Source organism: Girardinichthys multiradiatus, chromosome 8 (genome assembly GCF_021462225.1).
Source record: "Girardinichthys multiradiatus isolate DD_20200921_A chromosome 8, DD_fGirMul_XY1, whole genome shotgun sequence".
NCBI lineage: Eukaryota > Metazoa > Chordata > Actinopteri > Cyprinodontiformes > Goodeidae > Girardinichthys > Girardinichthys multiradiatus.
Window position 1 is genome coordinate 10,536,968 of NC_061801.1, and position 25,060 is coordinate 10,562,027.

The window sequence follows — 25,060 nt, forward strand, 5'->3', positions numbered from 1 at the left end:
GCCTGGCTACCCTCAATTGTCTCCAACCTATTTCCAACTTCTGTTAGTTTACCTCTAAGGACATCCACCGTCTGCAAAGTATCATTCAGCTCAAACTACAGTTTAACACGCTGGTCAACTTCCAACATTAACCTTCGCTGATACAACAGAGTGAGCTGTCCTAACACATCTGAGACCCGTCTGTCTTTTGGTGGATTTTTGATGACTCGGAGCAACTCCTGAATCCTGGCTTCACATTGCTCAATGCTATAATCATTGAGACCTTTACGCTCCTCTGGGGATAACAGAATCAATGACCCAATCACCTCTTGTGCCTGCATTAGTATGGGATCCTCTAACATACCCACATCTCCAGCTGCAGTCTGGGATGTTTCCTCCATCTTAGGCTAAAATGCACAACAACAAAGCTGTTCAGCTCTGAACCACCATTAAATGCAATTAGCAGCAACACAAACAGGCTAACCTGTTCTATGATGAATGATAGCTAACTTAATTAGCAGCACTACAAACAGGCTAAGCTGTTCAGCTAGCTGTCTGATTCAGATATATATCTTGCAGGTGTATGGGTTTGCTTAAAATGGGCACACAGGTTTGACCATTCAAACTGTGGCTTACCCAAGTCTATGCTTTAATGGGAGTAATCAAGCAAACACACACACAAAAAGGGAAAGAGGAAAGAAGAGAAAAGTTTTGAAATAACTCAAAACCAAATTCAAAATAAAATTTTTAAAATGGAAAAACAAAACTAAAACATTCAATGCTGTTCTTAGCTTCAAATAAATGTTAGTGCTCTCTAATATGGATCACTTACCTTCTAGTTAGACAACTAAGTTAGTTTTATGAGTCAGATCAAAACCTGCTTCACACAATAAAACCCAGCAAAAATGCTTAAATTTTATCCAAAGTGGTAATGAATGATCTGTAACTTCAACTTTCAACTTAAGTTATGCCCTTTGATCATAGGTGATTGAATTATCTGCCTGTGCCAATGAACTAAGTGCTTAAAATCAAAGTAGGAGAAGCACTCGGGACCACAGATGCAGATCCAGCTACAACTGCAATTTTACTCAATGGCCACCAGATGTAGGCGTTGCTCTCTACCTGACTGGGAGAGGGTTGGTCAGAACTGTAATTACACCCAGTGGACACTGGAGGCAGATCTGCTGCTTCTCAGCTCTGGCCGGCTGGAAATTAACTTTAAATTTACCACAAGCTATCCCACCTTTCACCTTGCACCACAAAAAAACACCTCTGAAAGATTTTTTTATCCTCTGCAGCAGAACTTAGCAAACCTTTGTCAAGATATCCCCTACGTCACAAACGCTTTCTGCAAAACTCAAAAATCTCACAAACTTCTTGGTTTTACGGATATCACAATTATTTAATTCTGTGCAACAGTGATGTGATGTCTGTCTTTTTAATGCCCGTCAAGGAACGCCAAACTTTGATTATGATAATTGATTAAAAAATATTCATCAAGAATTATAATTAAAAATCATAATTTGAGAAAATCAATTTCTTAACCAAAAATCCTCATTTATGAATCGAAAGCAGAGATGTCTTCTGGTGTTGTAATTGTGGCTCAACGTCTTTGATAATTACAACTGTTAAATGCTCAGTTATAATTAATAACTATAACTAGATGTCGCTGTTTAATCAACCGTTTCTGCCGAAACGTGGGGAACTTTAACCTTATTTTGACTGACAAATCACTCTTGCACAAAATAAACACAAACGACTTCTCTTTATCTACGTGAATATTTATTAAATCAACAGCCTGATCCACCTCACTATTCCGATTCAATAATCTTCACCTAATCAAACATGCAAAGTTCTACACAGAAGAGTAAAAAAATATCTAACTAAACAAAATAGCTGTGTATGGAATCAAACCAGCAGTTATGGCAAAGGTGATATGACAAAGGAATATGGTGTTGAACGGAGTTTTGGGAAGCGGCCCGCCAGAAAGTGTAGGTTAGTTACAGTGAGCCATAAAACGTCCCCCACCACTGGGGATGTTAGAGAGCACAAAGGGTTGTAAAACCTTTGGCGGCAACTAATAAAACCCGAAATTGAAGACAAAGAAAACGGTTGATTGTCACCATAAGGCCTTCCTATTCCAGAAACGTCTTTCATGAATTTTTCGTTGACCAACGGGGAGAATAAATGAAAGTCCACTTGGGATTTTCTTCTCCAGAGCGATGCTTCAGTTGCGTGGTAACCGTGTCGAGGTCCCAAGCTGAAAAGCAAAACGTGGGCCGTCTCATACTCTGTTATATACTTGACGGTGGCCTCAGGGCTGCGACGCCGCCGTCCTATCAGCCACGGTGCCCGCTGGGATTTGTAGGAACAGACTATCTTGCGGTACAAAATGGCCGATGACGTTGGAAAGGCATAGTGGCGTCTAGCAACGTGCAACTGGTCCAATATTCAGCAAACAAGTGGTCCAACACTTCTCTGTGATACAGTCTGGGCCCCGGTGGTAACTCTATCAGAAATGAGCATGTCCAGGAAAAACTTGGGCCCCTAATAGGAGATAGATGTAGTGAATATTTGGCTCTCGAGGTAAAGAGCCCGGTCCGAACCCTGTTCTTGAATATTTACAGGCCTCCTAAGTCCAAAACAAACTTTATCAGTGATTTTACTGAGCTGTTATCTGTGATATGTGTTGATTATTACTGTTTAATTATTGTGGGAGACTTCAACATTCACATGTACAATCCTGAAGACAGAAGTGCAATAGATCTATGTGACACTCTTAGAAATGTTGGTTTGACTCAACATGTTAAACAGCAAACACACAAACAGGGACATATTTTGGACTTGATCACCACTAAGGGTCTAAACATTTCCAAGGTATCTGTAACTGATGTTGCCCTATCTGACCACTTTTCTGTTATTTTTGAAAGCATCATCTGCAATGACTCAGTTAGCCAAAGAGACATTATAAGAATACTGGCCTGTCTCCTGGTAGCGCCTCCAGGCTCTGGACACTACGCTGACAGACACAGCAAACCTTCTTGCAACAGCTTGCATTGATGTGCCATCCTGGATGAGCTGCACTACCTGAGCCACTTGTGTGGGTTGTAGAGTCCATCTCATGCTACCACGAGTGTGAAAGCACCACCAACATTCAAAAGTGACCAAAACATCAGCCAGAAAGCATAGGTACTGAGAAGTGGTCTGTGGTCCCCACCTGCAGAACCACTCCTTTATTAAGTGTGTCTTGCTAATCGCCAAAGATTTCCCCCTGTTGTCTATTCCATTTGCACAACAGCTGTGAAATTGATTGTCAATCGGTGTTGCTTCCTAAGTGGACAGTTTGATTTCACAGAGGTTTGATTTACTTGTAGTTATATAGTGTTGTTTAGGTGTTCCCTTTATTTTTTTGAGCAGTGTGTGTGTGTATATATATATATATAGCTCATGTTCATTTGTTACAGATCAGCTGTTCGCCAGTGTGCAGCAAAGCTGATCTGCCTGACTGGAGCAGAGGAGAGGTTTGTCCGAGCTACCGCACCCTGTTGGCGGTCAGACCTCTCGGAGTTTCTCCGGTCCTTGGTCCACAGAAGCGATTACACTCTATCTAACACTGACTCTGAAAGGAACGACTCTCAAACACTTTCTAACTTTCAGCTCTTTTAATCTAAATTAGGCAGAGGAATGATGTTTCATACGAAACACACAAGCCTCCTCACCATAACAAAACCAGAACAAGACCAGAAGCATACAGAATTATTCTCAAAACTCGACAGTTTTGAAAGTCTCTGTTTTTGCAGGCAGGAAGGTAAACAGTGTCATCAAATATTTTGGGGAGTTTACTGTTTATTGTTTTGAGAATGGTCCTCAGTAGGTGGTAGTTAATAAAATGGCAGCAATGATATCCAGTTCATTAAAATTTTGTTTTGTTGTGGAAAAATGCTTGTTTTATGTTGATTTAATTACCAGGAAGATTAACAGGAAGTTGTGCTAGACATCTTCGAAGCCTGATACTTATTTTTATCACTTTAATCTTGGATTTTACTACCTAGTAATTTGCATCACTGAAAAGAAAATCTGTTAAAGATTATACATCTTTTGTTTTGGACACATTTTAAGAGGGTTTAGTATTTTTTTCCTTTTGATGTTTTCACCTTTCTTTACCCTTTATTCTTATTTTTCCTTAGCACATCTGCTGTAACCTTCCTTAGGCTCTTAAAATCAAACAAATCTTTTGTCATCTAGCTTTGTTTTTTCCTTAAAATATCATCTCTTGTTTCCTCACCCTTTTCTAACTGGCAAAATTTGTTTAAATCAAGACTTTAAAAACGCTCCCAGTCTTCCTAACTCTTCTGCATCCCATCCTAACTCTTCTGCATCCCATCATCATAATCACTACATCTACTTTTGCACAATTTAATTTATGTACCTGTACCAGACTACCCTAGAAGGCTCTCTCCAACCAAATGACAACTTCCTTCAGCATTTCCGACACAAACTGCTATGTTTACCTATAGATTTCTCTCCAATTTCTTCTCATGGCGTTGCTTACAGAACTGTTCCTGCTTCTGCTACCCTCCTTCCTGTTCTGTTTCACATCAGGCAATGTTGTCCTTTAGTAAAACACAATTACTCAAGTTCCCATGAAGCCAACCTCCAACCACACTATTATATTTGGTGTTTGTGCTTGTGGAAGTTGAAGTTGAAGCATTCAGCAGTTATTCAGTCCCCTCAGCCTGTGCACTGCCTCTTATTTTTACTCGCACTTGATCCAACACCACATAATTTAACTCTTGCTCACTGATTCCCATGGTTGACCTTATGTCTTTTTAGACTTCACCTCTGTTGCTGACAGTGACTCCGGCTTAGTGACCCAGTCCTGCAAATCTTTTGGCAAAAACAAAGAAACGTTGTTGGCGTTATGGAGACAGTTTCAAACAGCCATCGAAGCTGTTAATATTCATTTACTTACAGCAAAAGCTTTTGGGACAAGACATTTCTATTAATTACAGGCACATATTATAAATTAGAATATCATCATAAAGTTAATATTAGAATATTACATAATACCAGCACAAAAATGGAATATTGTGGTCATGCTAAGGGCTACCCAATCATGGGAAAAACTCCTGACCTGAAATGTGTCAAGCAGACAGTCACTGGCACCCTCCATAAGGAGGGTAAGCCATAAGATGGCACTGCCAAAGAAGCTGGCTGTTTAAAGTGCTCTCTCCAAGCATATAAATGGAAAGTTTTGTGGAATGAAAAAGTGTGGTAGAAAATTTGAACGAGCAACAGGGATAACCACAGCCGTAAGAGGACTGTGGGGCCCATTCAAGAGTTTGGGTATGACTCACAAAGTATTGGCTGAACCAGAATATCAGATGTGTCTTACCTGGGCTAAAGAGAAAAAGGACTGGACTTTTGCCCAGCGGTCCAGAGTCCTCTGTTTGGATGAAAATAAATTTTATTTGTAAATCAAGGAGGACGAGTGGAAAATCAGAGCTGAATGAAGTTCACTGTGAAGTTGCCAGAGTTAGTTGATGGTTTGGGGTGCAATATTATCTGCTGGTGTTAGTCCTCTGTGTTTTCTGAAGTCCACAGTCAATACAGCCATCTACCAGGAAGCACATCCTTCTGCTGATAAGCTTTATGAACATCTGATTTCATTTTCCAGCAGGACTTGGCACCTGGCCACACTGCCAAGGTTACTAAAACATCTGTTTATGACCTTGATGTCACTGTGCTTGGCTGGCCAGCAAAATGTCCTGACCTGAACCCCATAGAAAATCTATGGGGTATTGACAAGAGACACAAAACAATGCAGAAGAGCTGAGGGCTGCAAAGCAACCTAGGCTTCCAAAAAACCCCAGCAGAGCCACAGGGTGATTGCCTTAATACCATCCTGTGGTTTCTTGTATTTCAGAAAATAGCTGTAAGCCATGATGGTTTTCCCCGGGCTGTCTCTGTGTTGAACACTGTGAACACCTCACAGCCAGAGTAGTCAGCTTACTCTGCTGTGAAGGAAATAAGCACATTGCACTGCCACAACACATTCATATTGCGGTTGTTGTTTTGGACTGATGTTTGATATACAATGTCAGCGATGGAAACCAAAGTCAGATTCCTTGTTTGTGCTCACAAACCTGGCCATTAAAGTTGATTCTGGTTCTGATGATCAAAATGCACAGAAGAAAAACACTTGAAATACATCATTATGTATGTAATAAACAAACAGTATGAGTTTCACTTTTTTAATTGAATTTTCAGAAATAAATCAACATTTTAATGTTATCCTAATTTATTGAGATACTTTTGATCTATAGTGATACTTGGCTGTTCCACATGGTTTTGTTGGTTGATGTAGTTGGTGCTCAAACTCAACACGTAAGCAAGCTTCCTTTTTCCTCAAACCACCGCTGTCTTTTTGGTGCAACCATCAGAGATACTCGTCTCATACCTCTGCCGGATTTGTGGCTCTGTATCCTGCTTCCTTTATTTCTGACTGTTAAAGAGCTGTAATCCACATGGCCACTTAAGATTTTCCTTTGCAATTTAAACTTGTTGCTTTTGGCATCTGCTGAAATAACATACATAGAGTCAGTCATAGTTCTGATCTTCAAAAGAGGTTTCTCTCAAAATGGATTTGATGCCCTCACTATTTCATCTGCTACTGTATACTGCAAGAAATAATCACGAGTCATCTTGTTACTGTGATGCAGGTTTAGCGAGAGTTTTGCTTGAACTAGCCGACCACTATAATCCCTAACAGCTCCACACACCTGCTTTGGATTTGCAGGAACAACATGCATCCCATTTGCAGGTATTCTATGGAACATTTTCCATGTGGGAGCCAAATATGAAGATAAACAACTGTGATATCGTCAAATATATTTGGTCTAGAGGAGCTAAAAAGATCTTTCAAATTTATATTTCTTTTTGGTTATTTTTCTCTAGAAAAGTCTGTAATACTTTGCTAAATTTTTGTCATCTCTTCACTTGCTATGATTGTGGGTGAGGCCTTGACTTGTGAGCCTTCATAGCCAGAACAGTCAATCCAACCAGTTTAAGCACAGCCAAACAATCTTGGTGAAGAATACAAGTTTTCAGTATTCGTTCTTTTTCTTTAAACTTTTGATTCTCTCTTTTGTAACAATGTGGTGGGTCTGGTTACCTTACTGTGTCAGTGCAGATTTGCTCTTCAAAGAGGAAAAAAGGACATTTCCCCATTACATAACGGACTTTATTAACCATATGCCACATATGTATGTATAAGGTATACCTGTTCAGTTGCTTGTCAGCCCAGCCAATCACATATCAGCAACCTAATGCTTTTGCCTTTAAGCATCTAAATGTGGTGAAGATGACTTGCTGAAATTCAAACTGAGGATCAGAATGGAAGAGGATTTAAATGACATAAGTGACTTTGAACATGGCACAGTGGTTGGTGCCAAACAGGTTGGTCTGAGTATTTTCAGAAACCACTGATCTGGTGAGATTTTTTTACACAACTATTGCTGAGGTTTATAGAGAATGGTCTGTGAATGCCAACAAAGCGTTCCTGATGTCAGAGATTAGAGGAGAATGGGAAGATTGCTTCAAGATAATAATAAGGCAAATAACCACTCGTTACACTCAAGGTATGCACAATACCTTGCCTGAATACACAGCATGTTGGACCTTAAAGCTGATGGTCTATTTCAAGCCTAAGAACACACCTGGTGCCCCACCTTTGTTTTCCAAAACATAGTATTTTCACTGATCATGTCTGTACGTCTATGACCATATCTTTAGCTTCTCACTGCCACATCCTGCAGAAAAATGCCGTATGTCAGAAAAGCTCAGATTATCGTAAAGGTTTTTCAACATGACAAATTCACTGTATTCCAGTTGGTTCCATAGTCACCAGATCTCAGTCCAACAGGTCACCTCTGGGATGTGGCTGAACATCAGATGCGTGTCATGGATGTTCAGCCGACAAATATGCAGGAACTGCCGGATACTAACACTTCAAAAAGGACCAAAATCAGACTCCTTGTTGAATCCATGACATGGAGATTTAAAGCAGTTCTGAAGGCAATAGACAGTCAGAACAGTCAGACCCAGTACTGCAAAAGGTTGTACCTTGTGTCTGGCTCGCAATTTAGATCATGCCTATGAGATGTAATTATTCAGCAGGGTAAAGTTCTGTATTACCCTATGTACAGTACATCTCAGAACCTCCCAATTTTGGTATCTAAAGCAGCAACGACTCTACCGAAAGTAAGGCTTTTGAGATTCTTTAAGTGTTGGTCGTTTGATGATGCTTCATTGTTAGGAATTTGTAGTGGCTACGTGAGCTTCCATGTTGGCAAAAATATGTCCCCCTTTAAGCCTATTGACCAATAATGGATAACACTGACATTATGAGTGGTTGAGTCACCACCTCCTACCTTCCTTACACAGTTTGTGTGACAGTAAGTAGTTTGTGCACAGAGTAAGCCAGACCCCACCACTTTACATTCTTCTTCTTTATCACTAAAGAGTATTTGCTTTGCTTTAGAGACAGAATGTGACTGCATACCTTTGTGGTTTATGAGCACATCTTCTGTCTAAGAGCCCTTCTTAATAAAAAGCTGGCTCACAAACAAGTGGATTTTCAAGAGTTAATACCCAGACATGACACATAGAGCTTATGCAGTGTCAGCTACGGTACATCATGATATAGTACACATCTCACATCTTAATCATTCTGAGTGTGGCATAAGTATCTGTGCACACGCTTATGCTTGGAAGGATGCACATCTAGCTGAGCTGTGTATTCACACCTAAGTGACGCATGTGGTTAAGAAGTCTGCATGAAGAGAAAACACACCCATATCCGCAGCACAGTGTGTGATGATACCCCTTTAGGATTAAGCAGGTAAACCCGGCAGCTTCAGTCTGTGGCTAATACGCTCTAAAGGAGGTTTGGAGCAAACGGCTCCGGCTACTTGAAAATACCCATGACTACAGTTTAGTCGAGTTCACCTCAAAAGCTGCATCCACACATCCAGATGTCATATTTGTTGTTATAGGTGGAGTTTACTGATACGCTCTGCTCAGCATATCTCCCTTCTAACAGCACTTGTTGCTGCGTGGACTGAAAACCGACAGCAGGTGGTGAAGAAGGTTAGAAGTGGTAAAGTAGACAAGGGACAGGCAGGCTGAGCAAGACAAAAACAATATGCCAGTATGCTTCTTGACATCAATGGTAAAATGGTAAGAAATACATGGTTTTTAGTTGTTTTGTTTTTTCATGTGTGTGCATTTTCTTGCGCGTGTTCTCTGTGAGTGATTGTTGTTGCCGTTTCTTCTGCAGGTTTCAGCCACAGAAGAATGTGTGGGACCTATGAAGCTGACTAAGGAGCCAATTCAGGTAAGACCCTGTAGCAACATCTGCTAACACTTAGTTTTAATATAGTTTGGAAACTCATTTTGAGGACCAAAGATTTCAGGATCTCTGAAAAAAGTAGGCCAGTTTTTATTTCAGCTGAGCATTACAAACAACTTTGCTTCTGACTTTTGTTTTCTAAATCAAATACTTTGAATAATTTAATACAGATCCTTGCAAAAGTATTTTTTCCTCTTGAATTTGTTTGTGTTTTGTCACACGTAAAGAAACTTAGCAATGGTGTGTCTTTTTTTTTTACTAATTCAAATGTGAAAAGTGTTCCTTACATTTGTGTTCAGCCCTCCTGAATCAATAATCCCACTCCATTTACTGTACAGCAAGAAGTCTTTACAGTTATGTATTCACCAGCTTTGCATACATATATAGAGACTGAATTAATTGCCAATTGTTCTTTACAAAAAATGTCAAGCTCAGTCAGATTGGATGAAGAGCATATGTAAATATAGGTTTTCAAGTCTTACCTAAGTATCAGAATTGGATTTGGGTCTTGTCTTTGACTGGACCATTCATTGAACTCTTCCATTGTAGTTGTGGAGATGTAGTTGTCTGAATGTGTGGTGTAATTCTGACAGAAGGTAAACCAAGGGTTGCCCTGCATCCATCTTCCCAGTCTCTATTGAAGAAAAACAACCCTGCAGCATGACGCTGCCACCATGTTTCTCGCTTGGGTGGTGCAAAGCAATCTAGGTCAAGATGTTCCGTTTTTCAGTTCTTCATCGTTTTTCATCGTTCTTCCAGATGGTTTTGCTGTGTTGCCTCTATGGCAATGTGCAAACAGGACGTACTTTGGCTATCTTTCAGTACTGACTTTCTTCTTGCAACTCCTCCATAAAGGCCAGAATTTGGAGTGCGTGACTGAAAGTTGTACTGTCAACAGATTCTCTCTGCTGAGCTGTGATTCTCTGCAGCTCCTCCAGAGTTGCCATGTGGCTTTTGGTTTTTTAATCCTGTCCTTTCTGGGTAGGTTTGCAGTTGTGCCATAATCTTTCCATTGTTGGATGATGAACTGAAAAGTGTTCTGTGAGATGTCTAAAGGTTAGGATGTTTATCAACTAATCCTGCTTGAAAATTCTCCACATCATTCTCTCTGATGTGTCGGCTGTGTTTCTTCTCTAATGTTCTCCAAAAACGTTCTGAGCCCTTCACACAACAGCTGGATTTACAGATGAAATTGCAGTATCACAGTAAAGAGGGCTGAATACATATGCATGCAATATTTTCCAGATTTTAATTGGTGAAACATTTTGAAAACCTTGGATTTTCAAAATAATTCATAATAATTCGCTACTTTGTGGTGGCCTGCACATTGAGGCTTGTTGCTATATTAAGAGAAAATGTGAAACAGTTCAAGGTGTATGGATGTTTGCAGGGCACTGTATGTATGGACTGTATGCAGTGTAGTGCACCATTTTCACATGGGCAGTAAGTTGGGTTAGGGTAAGGACATTCTGCTAATGTAATATTGCAGTAAAAGCTATTACATTGACTTACTATCGCAGGTAACATAATTACGAAAATACCTTAACAAACTTACTCTTATTTATCTGTTCAACTCACAGTCAAAAACAGTCAAATCACCATTTGTTGGCAAAACTGTTAGTGGATTTACAGCCTTACAGTCTGGCTGGCAAATGCATTAAAAAGTTCTACTGAATCAAAATAAGACGAAGATGTATTGTTCCTAAATCTGTCTCTCAAAGACTCTAAATGACATCAATATTTCTATTAAAATAGCCAATGGATTTGGCTCTTGCCCTTAAAATAATATGACACTAAATTTGTGATCCCTCCCACGTGACCTGTTTTTCTAAACATGTCCTAAAATGACTTTAGTTACTGTGGTGTAGACACTGCAGACAGCCCACGTCCTCTGTTGAGTCAGTCCAAAGGACCCCCCCCCCCCACACACACACAGTTTGAGTTGCGTATTGTCTGCGCTCATCCTCTGGTTACGGATTAGGACATATGCTAGTAAGATTTATCCTTACATAAGAGTGAAAGAGCTCGTGGAGTTTACCCAGATGGTTGGGATGTGAGCTCCACAAAGCATTCCACTGTTCTGGCAGTTCTGCCCAAAGCCCGGGAAAGAGCTGCTTTATTAGGAGCTCGTTTATTGCCTTTGATTTGATTTGCTTGGGTTTTTAGCTGTGTGAGACATTGACCCATCGCCAAGGGTTTCTGAGTTCAGCTCAGTGAAGTCAAAGGCCTGGCACGCAGCTCGTTTTCATCTATCCGTCCATCCGTCCGTTCATCCATCCATTCATCCATCCATCCATCCATCCATCCATCCATCTTATAGACAAGACAAGAAAGCAGGAATAATTGGAGTATGCATGCAGGTGGAGGGAGCTTTATTAAAAAGGTTTTAGAGCTTTTTTATGGTCCATAAAACCCTAAACTGCTCTCCAAAAAAACAGCACTCTACCACTAAAGTTGTACCTCCAACTCTCTGCTATGTCCATGACCTAACCTTTTTTAAACCCCCCCTTCACAGGAACGTAGAGATGAAAAGAAAGATAAAATGCTCTGCAAGGGAGACCAATATATTGAGGGTTTTCTTTGACATTTACCATTACAGCCTCTCAGGCCTGGACAGTTTCAAAATCCCCATATACTTCCTTCATCTAATAACACACTTCAGATACAAACACATTAAAGGAGAGCAACTCTTATGCTATCATATTTCTCAAACGTCCATTTAAAGAGTACCTGTAGCATGTTGTTAAACTCAAGAGTTTCAATCATTCTGCCACTTAAAACTTTCACTAACGTATGCGCCAGAACATACAGTGCCTTGCAGAGTACTCACAGCCCTTCAACTTTTTCATATTTTTTCAAGTTGCAACCACCATCTTCAATGTATTGTGTCGGGTTTGTGATGCAATAAAGCAATACAAAATGATGCATACTTGTGAAGTGAAAGAAAAATGAGTCCGACTATTATTAAATCAATCTCAGAGGTTTGTTGGAGCACATTAGCAGACAGGTCAGGGATAAAGTTATAAAGAATTTTAAAACAGAGTTATGGTAATCAATTAATATATTTAAACATTCCACAGAGCACTGTTGAACCCGTCGCCCAAAAATGGAAAGCGAGTAGCGCATCTGCAAACCTACCAAGCCCATCGACCTCAACTGACATGCTGGGCAAGGAGAGTTTAATCAAAGAAACAGCAAAAAAGGCACATGGTAACTCTGGAGGAGCTGAAGAGATCTGTAGATCAGGTGGAAGAATTTGTTGTCATGACAACTATTAATTGTGCACTTCCCAAAAAAGGGCTTAATAGAAAGTAGAAATAAGGTTCACCGTAAGTCATATAGAGTAGACAGCAAACATGTGGAAGAGGGTGCTCTGGTCAGATGAGACAAAACTGAACTTTTTGGCTGGCATGAGGAAAGGTTACCTGAGGTTCAAAGGTAACACTGGAGATCACCCTTAACACACATCATGCTGTGGGGATAATTGAAGTACAACTTAAGTCTAGAAAGTATTGACTCTGGGTTGAATACATCTGCAAGCACTTCAGACTTCTACTTGTAAAAACCTTAGACAAATTCTAATTTTCCTTTTATTTTGCTGAAGCTTGTGGCTGTAAAGTGACAAAAGGTGGAAAGATCAAAGGGAAATGGACACTTTGGCAAGACACTGTAAGAAAAATGAAGGTTCTTGTAAACATATATCAAGTAAGTAAGAAGATAAATAGAAACTGCTGGCAAAACTTTATGGTTGTGTCATTAATAAGCCTAGTGGTTTCTGCTTCTCAAATAGGGAAAAGAAAACATTTTAGTCTTTTTTCATACTGATAATGACACTGAGCTTGATAAAATATCATATGATCCATTTTCAAGCTACCATATCATGCCTGATAAAATATTATTGAATAATAGCAGTTTACAAGGAGGACTTGGAAGTATATTGAGATGAAAATGTGATGAAATGGGGGTACACACTGACCTAGAGCCAGCAGATCAAAGGTAACCCCTGCTGCAGTCAACACTAAGGGTAAGCTGATTTTATGCCAGGACAAGGGAAGATAAGATAGAATAAAATATAATTATATTTTAATATTTTAAAATAGCATGTATATATATATATATATAATAAATTGTTCTACAGACATGTTTTGAACTATTTTCTATTTATTATATGGGTTTTGATTATTTTGTATCGATTATTTAGTAGATTGCTCATCTTATTAAAAAGACAAGACTTTTTACTTTGTCATTTTTCTACATTTAATGTGGAAACTATATTGAGTTCACAGCTGATCAAAGCAAAATGAAAGCAAAATTCATAATGCATAAAACGTCATTCAAATGTGCTTACCAATGTGTACAAATGCTTATGTTTGGCATTTAGGGTTTTAAAGCCTCCCTACCTTCCTCGTGGGTAGGGAGGTCATGGGCCCATTAACATCAACCAGAAAGCACTCACATTTAGGTTGGGTTTCTACTATAATTGATATTATTTAAGTCAATTGAATTTTTATTACAGCATAATAGCTTGAGTCACGAATTATTAGAAACACCTCACTCAGATCTATTTTTAATTTGGTCAAATGGCTCCTTCCCTCTTGTGCACACATGGCAGATTGACCTGTGAACTCTTGCAATGTGAGTCAGCACAGCAGCAGACGTTGAGGAGAAGGTGCTGGGCCAGTATAAACATTAACTTTACGGCGTTTTCATACAAAACGTTAGGGGTGGTTGGTGTAGCTTGATCTGTGTGGTAATCAGAATGTGGTTTAAAGGTGCGTTGACTTGGGGATAATGTCAACTGTTGGTCTTTTGTGTGCCTTTAATAGAGTTTCATGAAGAGTATGTACCTATAATATCGATGGGGGGGTGATGGAGGTTTGTCATCGGTAATGTACTCGGGTGGTGGGTCAGAGATGTGTGCACAATGTCTTTAGGTCCCGTCTGCCACAGTACGTTTCATGGCCGCTTTGTGAACGTTTCGTAGTCACTTTGACAGCAAATGTTTTTCTCTATGATTTGCCCTTTATTAAGTATTAAGTAAATGTGGTTTTAAGACTCCAAGACTCCAGTACCCAAACTGAAAAGTAACAAAAAGTGCAATGCAAAAGTGTTAGCACCTTATTTAAAGATTTCTTCTGTTTTTGCTTGTATGTCATTATGACATTTTTTAAATTCTCAAACAAATTGTAATGTCAAACAGTAAAAAATAAGCACAAAATGCAGTTTCAAATTAATGAATTTATAATTGCTTTCCAAATCAACTTACTCTTATCTGAAAATATATTTGCCGCCTTAGTAAATCATGAATTAACTGTGGATAACTACATATTTTGGAAGTTTCATTAGCCACACCCAGGCCTGATAACTACCCGAAACAAAATTATTGACATCTAACAGCCATTTTTAAGGCTTTGGGACAGTGATGGGATAGTGATGAACCTTCCCAATTAGCCCTCCGTAATTAGAGCACAACAACAGCTCATCCAGGAGGTCACAAAAAGAATCAGAGAAAATCGTAAACATTGTAGTCATTTTCCCTAGTTAAGGTCTGTTCATAATTCAACAACAAGACTGGGCAAAAACTGTATCTGTGAGGTAGTTCCAAGGCCAGAACCACTTTTGACCAAAGACAAAATGATGGAACACCTCACATTTAAAAAAAACAAAAAAAACATCTTCATTATCACCTAGACCTTTGAGGACATTTTTTCGCGGACTAATAATTACAAAATTAGAACTTTTGGCTTAAAACTAACAAAGCATTTCAGAAACAAAATGTCACTCAGTCAGGCATGGTGGAAGTAGTGTCATGGAGTGACATTTTGGACTTTATGGGTTCTTGTGATGGTTTATTTTGTAATTTACATTCTCCTTATGGCTCTTTGTTTATTTCTTAGGTTGTTGTTTCTATGTTCTCCTCTAGTTTCTTTATTTACTTTAGTTCATAGTTATTCTAGTTCTTTATTTACCTCCTCTGATTTATTCTCTTGCTTAGTTTGTGTTTTCTGTTGTTTGTTTAGTCCTTTCACTCTTCTTCAGCCTTTGTATTTGTTTCACCTGTTCCTTGTCCCACCTGTTCCCTGCTTCTTTGATTACCTGCCTTTTGTTCCCTTCTATGTGCTCTGTGTATATTAGTTGTTCTGTGTGCTTAGTTCCTCGCTGGTTCCTTCTGTTACTACCCCGTTCCCTACCGTGTCTATGCTTTGTTTATGCTTCGCTTTGATCTTATGCTACATTTACCATGACTATGCTTTGTTCATGCTTCGCTTGGATTTTATGCTACATTTTGCCATTAGTACCTGCAGAGTTTTGTAAGTTTTGTATTTTGGACTCTGATTCATATCTGCAGTGTTTTTGTTACGTTTTTGCTTTTGAGGAATAAACTATGATGCGGCTACCGAGCTCTTATCTGCACTTTGGTCCGACCCAAGATCCTCCCCCGACAAGTAGAAGGATAGTCTGGGACTCCTTTACTTCTTTAGGACCTGGACGACTTGCTGTAATTGATTGAACTATGAATTCTGCTGTTTAATAGGAAATACAGAAGGAGAATTTCCAACCACTGGTTTGTAATCATTGGTTGTTCAGCAGGACAATGATTCAAAGCACAACAGCAAGTATACTTCTGAATGGTTCAATGAAAAACAGGTTTTGTGGAGTGACCTAGTCAGAGTCTGGACTGATTGCCGTTCATGCTCAAAAACCCTCCAGCGTGGCTGAATTATGACAATTCTGCAAAAACGGGTGGACCAAAATTCCTCCGCAGTGATGGAAAAAACTGCAAATGCTTAATGGCAGTTATTTCTGCCAAGGACGGCACAACCACCACTTATTAATGCGCAATTGGGTTTTCACATAGGACCAGACTGGTTTGGATAGGTTTTTAAAAATAAATTCAATCATTTAAAAACTTTATTCTATCTTTACTCAGGTTTTCATTGTGTAATAATAAAATTAGTTTGATGATTTGAAACCTTTATAACAAAAAAGCAAAATCAGAAAAAATCTAAGAGGACAAATTCTGTTTTATGGCACTGTTTTGAAATATATGTGAAACAATGGTGAACAGAATTAAAAGTATTTCAAATGTCAGTCAGTCAGTCATTTTCTACCGCTTATTCCATAGTGAGTCGTGGGGAAGCTGGTGCCTATCTCCAGCAGTCTATGGGCGAGAGGCAGGGTACACCCTGGACAGGTCGCCAGTCCATTGCAGGGCAACACACAAACAACCATGCACACACTCATACACCTAAGGTCAATTTAGAGTGACCAATTAACCTAACAGGCATGTCTTTGGACTGTGGGAGGAAGCCGGAGTACCCGGTGAGAACCCATGTATGTATGTTTGGAATATATTTTTACATATATTTGAAAGTCTTAAGTCGGTGTGGTTGTGGCTCTGTAGGTGGAGCTGTTGAGGACGAGTCGCTGTAGCAACACAACAGTCACTTCACTCTGTTCTCATTCAAACAGTGATCTTAGTGAGCGAATGCTGGTGTAGCTTGATCTGTTTACGAGTAAAAATGCTACCTATGGGTGCTTTGTTGCACTGTTAGAGAGTGTCAACAAAGGGATCTGTGTCTAATGGTGGTGTATTGTAGCTGTTGGTGTGTACTGATGGAGCATTCAGACCAACGGCGCCTCCTATCAGCCTTTTCTTGGTATGATTCTCGGGTGGAAGGTGTGCGCTCCAGTGTCTGTGGGGTCCCCTCTGTGTGGAATTTCACATGCTAGCATCATGGTTTAAAAAAGCCTCCACAGGATCAAAGACTGTAGACCTTTCACAGGCACTCACAAGTACAAGTCCACCTTCTCTCTCTGACATCTACTTCAGTTTCCATCCTCTTCTCCAAGTCCCACCCTTTCTTTTTTCTTCAGGTTCAGTGTTTTTTGTCTGTGCGCAGCTGTGAAGGACAAAATGCCACAGAATAAACTACTCCTGTTTTGTTTTAAAGTGCAAGAAATGTGGAAAGTCATGACTATAGTTGTGCTCTACCTCTTTTACTCACTCCTTCATTATCTCCCCTCTCTCTGAGTGCTGGCCCCTCATACTCTTACTCTGTCCCTATTCCCTTTGTTGTCCTCAGAGCGAGTCAGGAGGTGATGCTGGTGCGATGCAGCACCAAGTGCTGTTTGTTCTGGCTGCAGACCAGCTGCGATTGGGTGCACAAGAGCATGTGGGTGTGTGTGTGCTCTGTTGCTTTTCTGCACCACTGTACCAAAGGTGGTTGGTGTGTCAATGGTCCAAGCAGTGTGTAGGATCAAAAACCTCAACCCAAAGATTTTTGGGATCTGTGTGTGATAGCGAGAAACACTAATCTATGCTTGGGGTTGCATGCTGCTCAGTTTCAGCCAAAATATACGGAGCGAGAGAAAATGGAAATTTAAATAATTGCCTTAATTTCCTTCATAAAGAAAGGTGCTTCTGTTATGCTCTGAACAGAAGGCACTGATGCACCTTGATCACACAGCTGAGGATCTCCCTAAAGATGTGTGTGGCACCTGGATTCATTACAAAAGAGCAATAACTCAACATTGCAGTTGTACTTCTCTGTAAAACAGCCGCTTGCTCTCTAAAACTAATGGAGAATTAACAAATGAAACGCCATTAAAAGAGGAAGGGTTTTTTTTGCTTCATATTGATGTGAAAGTAAAAGAAAAGAAAGGAGAAAGAGCTTGAATAATACTAAACAAAAACTACCTGGAAAAACAGTTACAGATGATACATTTTGGAAGACAGCAAAGCAGCCCACTTGAATGTATAATTATCTGGATATTATGATAGAGACCAACTGAAAGATTTATGATTATTGATTATAAATATTTATCAAGAAGTATAATTAAATATCATAATTTAGAAGAAATAAATTGTAACCAAAAATCATTTCTTACAAATAAAGATCAGAGATACACTCTGGTGGTGTGATTATTGGGCTCACAGCACTTAGTTAATTATCATTAATAATTAATAATTATTAACCAAAACCACACCAAATGTCATTGTGATATCACAGTTAATACCTTGGAATAATTAACGGTGATCCTAACTCACCTTAACCATGCCTCATCCTGCCCAGACCTCTAAATACATCTATCTGATAATTTTTCTAAAAAGAATGAAATTACTTTGATGTCGATTTCGTATCTTCACCGACTTGAGGATGGGTCGTGGGTCTGAAGAAAAACAGGGGGGAACCAGATTGTCACACGTCCGTGATCAACTCAAAAACGGTAAACTTCTCCTCAGTCTAAAATGGGGAAAAAATGAGGAACCGTTGCAGTTGACTGAAAAACAAAGTAGAAACTTGTCTCCTTGGAAACAAACCTCTGTGGGTTTCACCTTGGGGTGCATCTAATGATCTTCGATCGAGGAATATGAATCTTCTGACCTTCTTTCCAGCATTCAGGCTCTTCCGGGTATGGCCAGTGTGGAGGAAAAGTAAACCCGCCCTTGATCTTCTATTTCTCCGGAGATGCCCCCTAACGTCATAAACTATGACTGAAAATGCTGGCTAACAATTTATTTTCTCAGCTTTTTATAAGCTCTGGTGACGTCAGACCTCTGACGTCCATTGCCGCAGCACATGTCAAGCTGCGCAGCCCAGTCGTCCATCCGACCAAAATGGATGACCCAACACCAACACAAAGTAGCGCATAACAGTGAAGTGGAGAGAAAATGATACATGGTTCTTTTCTTTTTTTCTTAACGAATAAAATTCTAAAAATTTTGTTTTACCTACAAACCTACACATACAAACTAAAATTTTTACCCATGCTGCTTTGCAAAATATCTGAAGCTCAGTCACAATGGCTAGATTGCCATGATTGGGTTTAGTGATGGACTCACTTGCAGAGACAGACTGAAGTAAAACTTGGTGCTTTAATAATGAAGTTAGAAGGTGCGGACTCTGTGCACCTCCATGCGTTTCCCACAGTCTCTGCCATGATGTCATCTGACAAGGAGGAAGAGCTAATTTCCCTTGTAGCTTTGGAAAAACAAAAAATGGTGGTTTAAAAGGCCATTAAACCACACTAGGGACGAAGGGGAATACACCTGTCAGTGCAACGCAGACAGTGGCAGTGACACTGCGTCTTCGCAGCTGGTTGCTCGGAGCAGTGTGTCACAAATAAAACAGTTCAATGTGGAGACGTTTGTCCCGCCAAGCAGCCTATTGTATGACACCACGTACGAGGTCGTTAAAATTGAGCTTTGTCACACTGAGTCAGCACTGAGTCTGCCTGGAGTACACGTGGACTGTGTGGCAGCTTTAACTAACCAGAACAGAGCTGAACAGAAACACAAAGAAACTGTGGGATGTAGCTAACAGGAAATAACCCTAGACATATAAAGAACACTAGAATAAAACACAAAAAAATGAGCTAATAAGGAAAACACCTAATAATAATGAGTACAGGAAAATGAACTAAACAAGCCAAGACCTCAAGAACATGATAAACAGCAAATGGAAATAGTTGAAATACACACAAACAAAAATTAAAACCCTCAGGTTTAACCTGAGGCTAAGTGAGAAGAAATATTTAATCAGATAGTAGTGTTTTTGATTCCAGCTTTTTTCTCGCCAACCTGTCGATTTTCCCATGGGCAAAGCACTAAAGCAGAAGTTGCCAACCATTCTGTGTAATGTATGAATAGGTGTGGGCTGGGCAAATGTGGTTCTAGTGTAAAAAGGACTTTGAGTGGTCAGTATGAATGGAAAAGCATTGTATTAGCTCAGTCAATTTAGAGCATTTGTGAACATAAAATTGTACGTTTTGCCACATCAGATGACAGTCGCTTTCTAAGTCATGAATATGTTTCAGTCTAAACCATTGTATTGTAGCTCTAGCTGTATGTTTAAGGTTGTTGTCCGGCTGGAACATGAACCTCCACCCCAGTCTCAAGTCTTCTGCAGCTTCTAACAGATCTTCCTCCAGGATTGCTCTGTATTTAGCTCCATCCATCTTCCCGCCTGCTTTGACCAACTTCCCTGTCTGTTTTGAAGAAAAGCATCCCCACAGCATGAATCTGCCACCACCATCTTTCCCCATAGGGGTTGTGTGTTTTAGCCGTTTTAGTTTTCTGCAGCACACAGCGTTTTGCAGAACGTTTGATGTCGGTCTCTCTCACATATTTGCTGTGTCTCTTACATGGCTTATGGCAAACATTAAACATGACATCTAATGGCTAAAACTCTAATTGAACACAAATGTTGCTCTCCTCTACTTTAGGTCAGCAAACTTTTCAAGGACTTTCTGATCAAAATCTGTCATTTCACAAACAAGTCTCCTTTTCATGGAAAGCATGGCCAGCACCTTCAGCCTCTCTTGGTGTCATGGTGTTTCCACCAGTTTAGGTCCACAGCACCACAACAGGCCTTAACCACTTTGCTGTAGATGACTTCAGGTTCTGTCTTCAGCTTGCTTCCATTCAGTATTGGGTACCCATGAAACGGACAATATTTCTGTGAAGGATAAAGAGAAGTCATGACAATAACCAAAAAGGGGAACGAGAAAATGATGAAAGAAATGACGATCATATTACTGACAGGAATACTTATTACCTGATGTTTTGTATTTCCTGTTCGAACTGCTGAATGCTCCCTCTGAGTCTATGTTCTTCTTCAGGAGCTTGGCATAGAGGAAGTCCTGATGTTCCAGCAGGATGGCCAGGCTCCTGCCTCTCTGATGATACTTGGGTCAGACTCGCCTGAGTCTCATATGTTCTTAAAACACTGAATGAGATGGTTCAATCCACCGAATGGATGTTGGAAATCTATGGGACACCATTAATCAAGAACAACTGTACGCTTTTGTGATCTGGAAAAAAAGCTGGAAAAACCACCCAGGTCAAAAAAAACCTCCCACCTTGAAATGTGAGACGGGGCCTGTTACAGGATCAGGTTGAGTTGATGTGCATAGCAGTGGATATAGTGAGCATTTGGGTAGACATCTTTGATTTTCTTCTGAGCACCTGCAGTAGCATACCTCATCACACTGGCTTCATCCTTCATCCACTTTTTTTTCCTCCAGCAAAAGCCTTGTAAAATTATTAGTTTTGTAAATAAATGACCACATTTTCTTTCAGTGCTGCCATTGTCTCCTTTCTTGTCGTTGTGATTGTCTGATTACTTGGTTTACACTTATATGTGTGAGTGACATGTGCGCCCTTGCATCTAAGCTGCCAGGGGAGTGACTTTGATTGACAGGTATCATGAATGAAACTGGATTGGATAAAGAATTAAATAAAAAACGTTGTTTCTCCATGAGAACTGCTCCCAGAGGAGAATGTGTAAATAACTAAATAGGGACCAACATGTCACAACAGGTCACAACAACAAGTCACATAAAGCCAAAGGTTTAGGAACATACATACACACTCTTTTGGTTGGCACCCCTCGTCATTGAATAGTAATTATTTAGGCATACACAAAAAAATAACCTCAAATATACCCAAAAATGAAATGGGAATGCTGAAAAATCCAGAGTCAGACACATTTTAAGAATAAACAGATGTGCTAATTGCTTTTTATTTTGTAATTTTGTTTACTGTGTCTATACTTTTTCGGCAATTCCGATGGGGTGGTAGCCTGGTGTCCCCTATTAACAAGCTGCCACTTCCTGGTTCCTTTGTTTTTCTCAGGTGCTGCTGGTGTTTGCCAAGGAGGACAGCCAGAGCGATGCCTTCTGGTGGGCCTGTGACCGTGCCGGGTTCAGGTGTAACATCGCACGGACGCCCGAGTCTGCCGTCGAGTGTTTCCTGGACAAGCACCATGAGATAATAGTCATTGACGGACGTCACTCGCGTTACTTTGAGCCCGAGGCTATCTGCCGGTGAGCCTTGACTCAAATAAACTGAAGAAAACATGATATTTATAGAAATATACCTTGATATTGATCATTGGCGCCATCTGGTGTTCACTAGAGGCACTAGAAATATAATATAATATAAGAGCACAGTGCATAAATTTAACAAGTTTTTGAAATTACAAAAAATAATAATGTCATAAGCTAGAAGAGGCTAAAGGAAAGACATGTTAAAGTAAGCCAGAATTACTAGCGAAAGACTTTATTTGCTGACATGAGAGCTGCAGAGTAGCTCTACTGTTTTCTTTCTTCACTCGCAGTGCTCTCGCAGCTGTTAGGTTCATACTGGTTTGTGCTTCTGTCCCCTCTTGCTTTGTGGCATGCATGAGCATATGAGGATATATTCAGAAGATATTTTTAGTCCTGTATTTTTCGCTGTTTCCCCTTCCTGCCGAACTTTCCAGGAATATTTTGGACATGTTGACTTTAATGTGAGTTCCGTGTCTAGAGCAGCTGATTAGTGAAAAGAGCTATCACAAACTGGATGTTCTTTGCCTTTTTGGCACTTATAAAAATGTATTATAGCCTTTTTGTCATTGTTTTTACCCCTATGTGTGTCCTGCAGTTATGTGCTTCGGTTGTTGTTAGATAGTGTTGAGCAGTCCAAAGATCTGCTGCAAAATTCACCACTATGTATTTTGTCCAGTGATTTATTGTAGTACTTTCAAAATTTTCCCAACACACTGATCCATTAGTCTCCCCTGTCCTCTGATTACCACAGTCCTGGCTGCTGCTGTGCCTGGCCTCTATCACTCCGTTCCTTGATATAATTTTTTTCGCTATCTCCCCTGAGGACTTTTGCCATCATCTATTCCCTCTGTTGCTTCTTTTGTGCTCCATCACTGTCGACCCATTGCTTCTCCACCTCCAGACCACTTTCCCACACTTTCTGCCAACTATGTGGCTGGTGTCCAAACTTCTGAAGCACAAGCCGCATTTGGTGTTTCTGTGTTAAACACATAAATGTTCTTCCCTTCGTCCCCAGCAATGACATCACCCTCGTTCGGCCCGAATGTTTATCCCGCACCTCTGTCCAAGCCACTTCTCAAAAGCCCAGCATCAGAATTAAATGATGTGTTGTTGATTTTCCAGCTGAGTTTTTTATTTTTTTTTATTTCATTTCCAGGATGATCCATGCCACAAAGCACTCTGAAAACACAGTTATTCTTGCTGTTGTCCCACAAAAGTAAGCTTTACTTTTAAAATATTATTATTTTTTTATTGTTTTGTACCTGTCGTAGACATCTGGTAAATTTACTATAATACACTAACAGTCAAACGTTTGGACACACTCTCTCAATACTTTCTAAATACCCCCCATACCTCTTGAACACTTCCACATTTTCCTGTTACAACCACAACTTTTAATGTACAGGTCCTTCTCAAAATATTAGCATATTGTGATAAAGTTCATTATTTTCCATAATGTAATGATGAAAATTTAACATTCATATATTTTAGATTCATTGCACACTAACTGAAATATTTCAGGTCTTTTATTGTCTTAATACAGATGATTTTGGCATACAGCTCATGAAAACCCAAAATTCCTATCTTACAAAATTAGCATATTTCATCCAACCAATAAAAGAAAAGTGTTTTTAATACAAAAAACGTCAACCTTCAAATAATCATGTACAGTTATGCACTCAATACTTGGTGGGGAATCCTTTTGCAGAAATGACTGCTTCAATGCGGCGTGGCATGGAGGCAATCAGCCTGTGGCACTGCTGAGGTCTTATGGAGGCCCAGGATGCTTCGATAGCGGCCTTTAGCTCATCCAGAGTGTTGGGTCTTGAGTCTCTCAACGTTCTCTTCACAATATCCCACAGATTCTCTATGGGGTTCAGGTCAGGAGAGTTGGCAGGCCAATTGAGCACAGTGATACCATGGTCAGTAAACCATTTACCAGTGGTTTTGGCACTGTGAGCAGGTGCCAGGTCGTGCTGAAAAATGAAATCTTCATCTCCATAAAGCTTTTCAGCAGATGGAAGCATGAAGTGCTCCAAAATCTCCTGATAGCTAGCTGCATTGACCCTGCCCTTGATAAAACACAGTGGATCAACACCAGCAGCTGACACGGCACCCCAGACCATCACTGACTGTGGGTACTTGACACTGGACTTCTGGCATTTTGGCATTTCCTTCTCCCCAGTCTTCCTCCAGACTCTGGCACCTTGATTTCCGGATGACATGCAGAATTTGCTTTCATCCGAAAAAAGTACTTTGGACCACTGAGCAACAGTCCAGTGCTGCTTCTCTGTAGCCCAGGTCAGGCGCTTCTGCCGCTGTTTCTGGTTCAAAAGTGGCTTGACCTGGGGAATGCGGCACCTGTAGCCCATTTCCTGCACACGCCTGTGCACGGTGGCTCTGGATGTTTCTACTCCAGACTCAGTCCACTGCTTCCGCAGGTCCCCCAAGGTCTGGACTCGGCCCTTCTCCACAATCTTCCTCAGGGTCCGGTCACCTCTTCTCGTTGGGCAGCGTTTTCTGCCACACTTTTTCCTTCCCACAGACTTCCCACTGAGGTGCCTTGATACAGCACTCTGGGAACAGCCTATTTGTTCAGAAATTTCTTTCTGTGTCTTACCCTCTTGCTTGAGGGTGTCAATAGTGGCCTTCTGGACAGCAGTCAGGTTGGCAGTCTTACCCATGATTGGGGTTTTGAGTGATGAACCAGGCTGGGAGTTTTAAAGGCCTCAGGAATCTTTTGCAGGTGTTTAGAGTTAACTCGTTGATTCAGATGATTAGGTTCATAGCTCGTTTAGAGACCCTTTTAATGATATGCTAATTTTGTGAGATAGG

At 40.2% G+C, this 25,060-nt stretch overlaps 1 protein-coding gene across 3 annotated transcripts in view; it reads left to right on the top strand.

The window, feature by feature from the left end:
- pde8b (phosphodiesterase 8B) overlaps positions 1-25,060 on the top strand; it is an 88,368-nt gene that overhangs the window by 27,134 nt on the left and 36,174 nt on the right. For 2 of the 3 annotated variants that reach the window (XM_047373450.1, XM_047373452.1), the window contains 3 exons: positions 9,320-9,376; positions 22,032-22,222; positions 23,382-23,441. In XM_047373450.1, coding sequence (XP_047229406.1) covers positions 9,320-9,376; positions 22,032-22,222; positions 23,382-23,441 — 308 coding nt within the window. The remainder of the gene's footprint in view (positions 1-9,319; positions 9,377-22,031; positions 22,223-23,381; positions 23,442-25,060) is intronic. The other variant, XM_047373451.1, reaches the window with a different exon arrangement.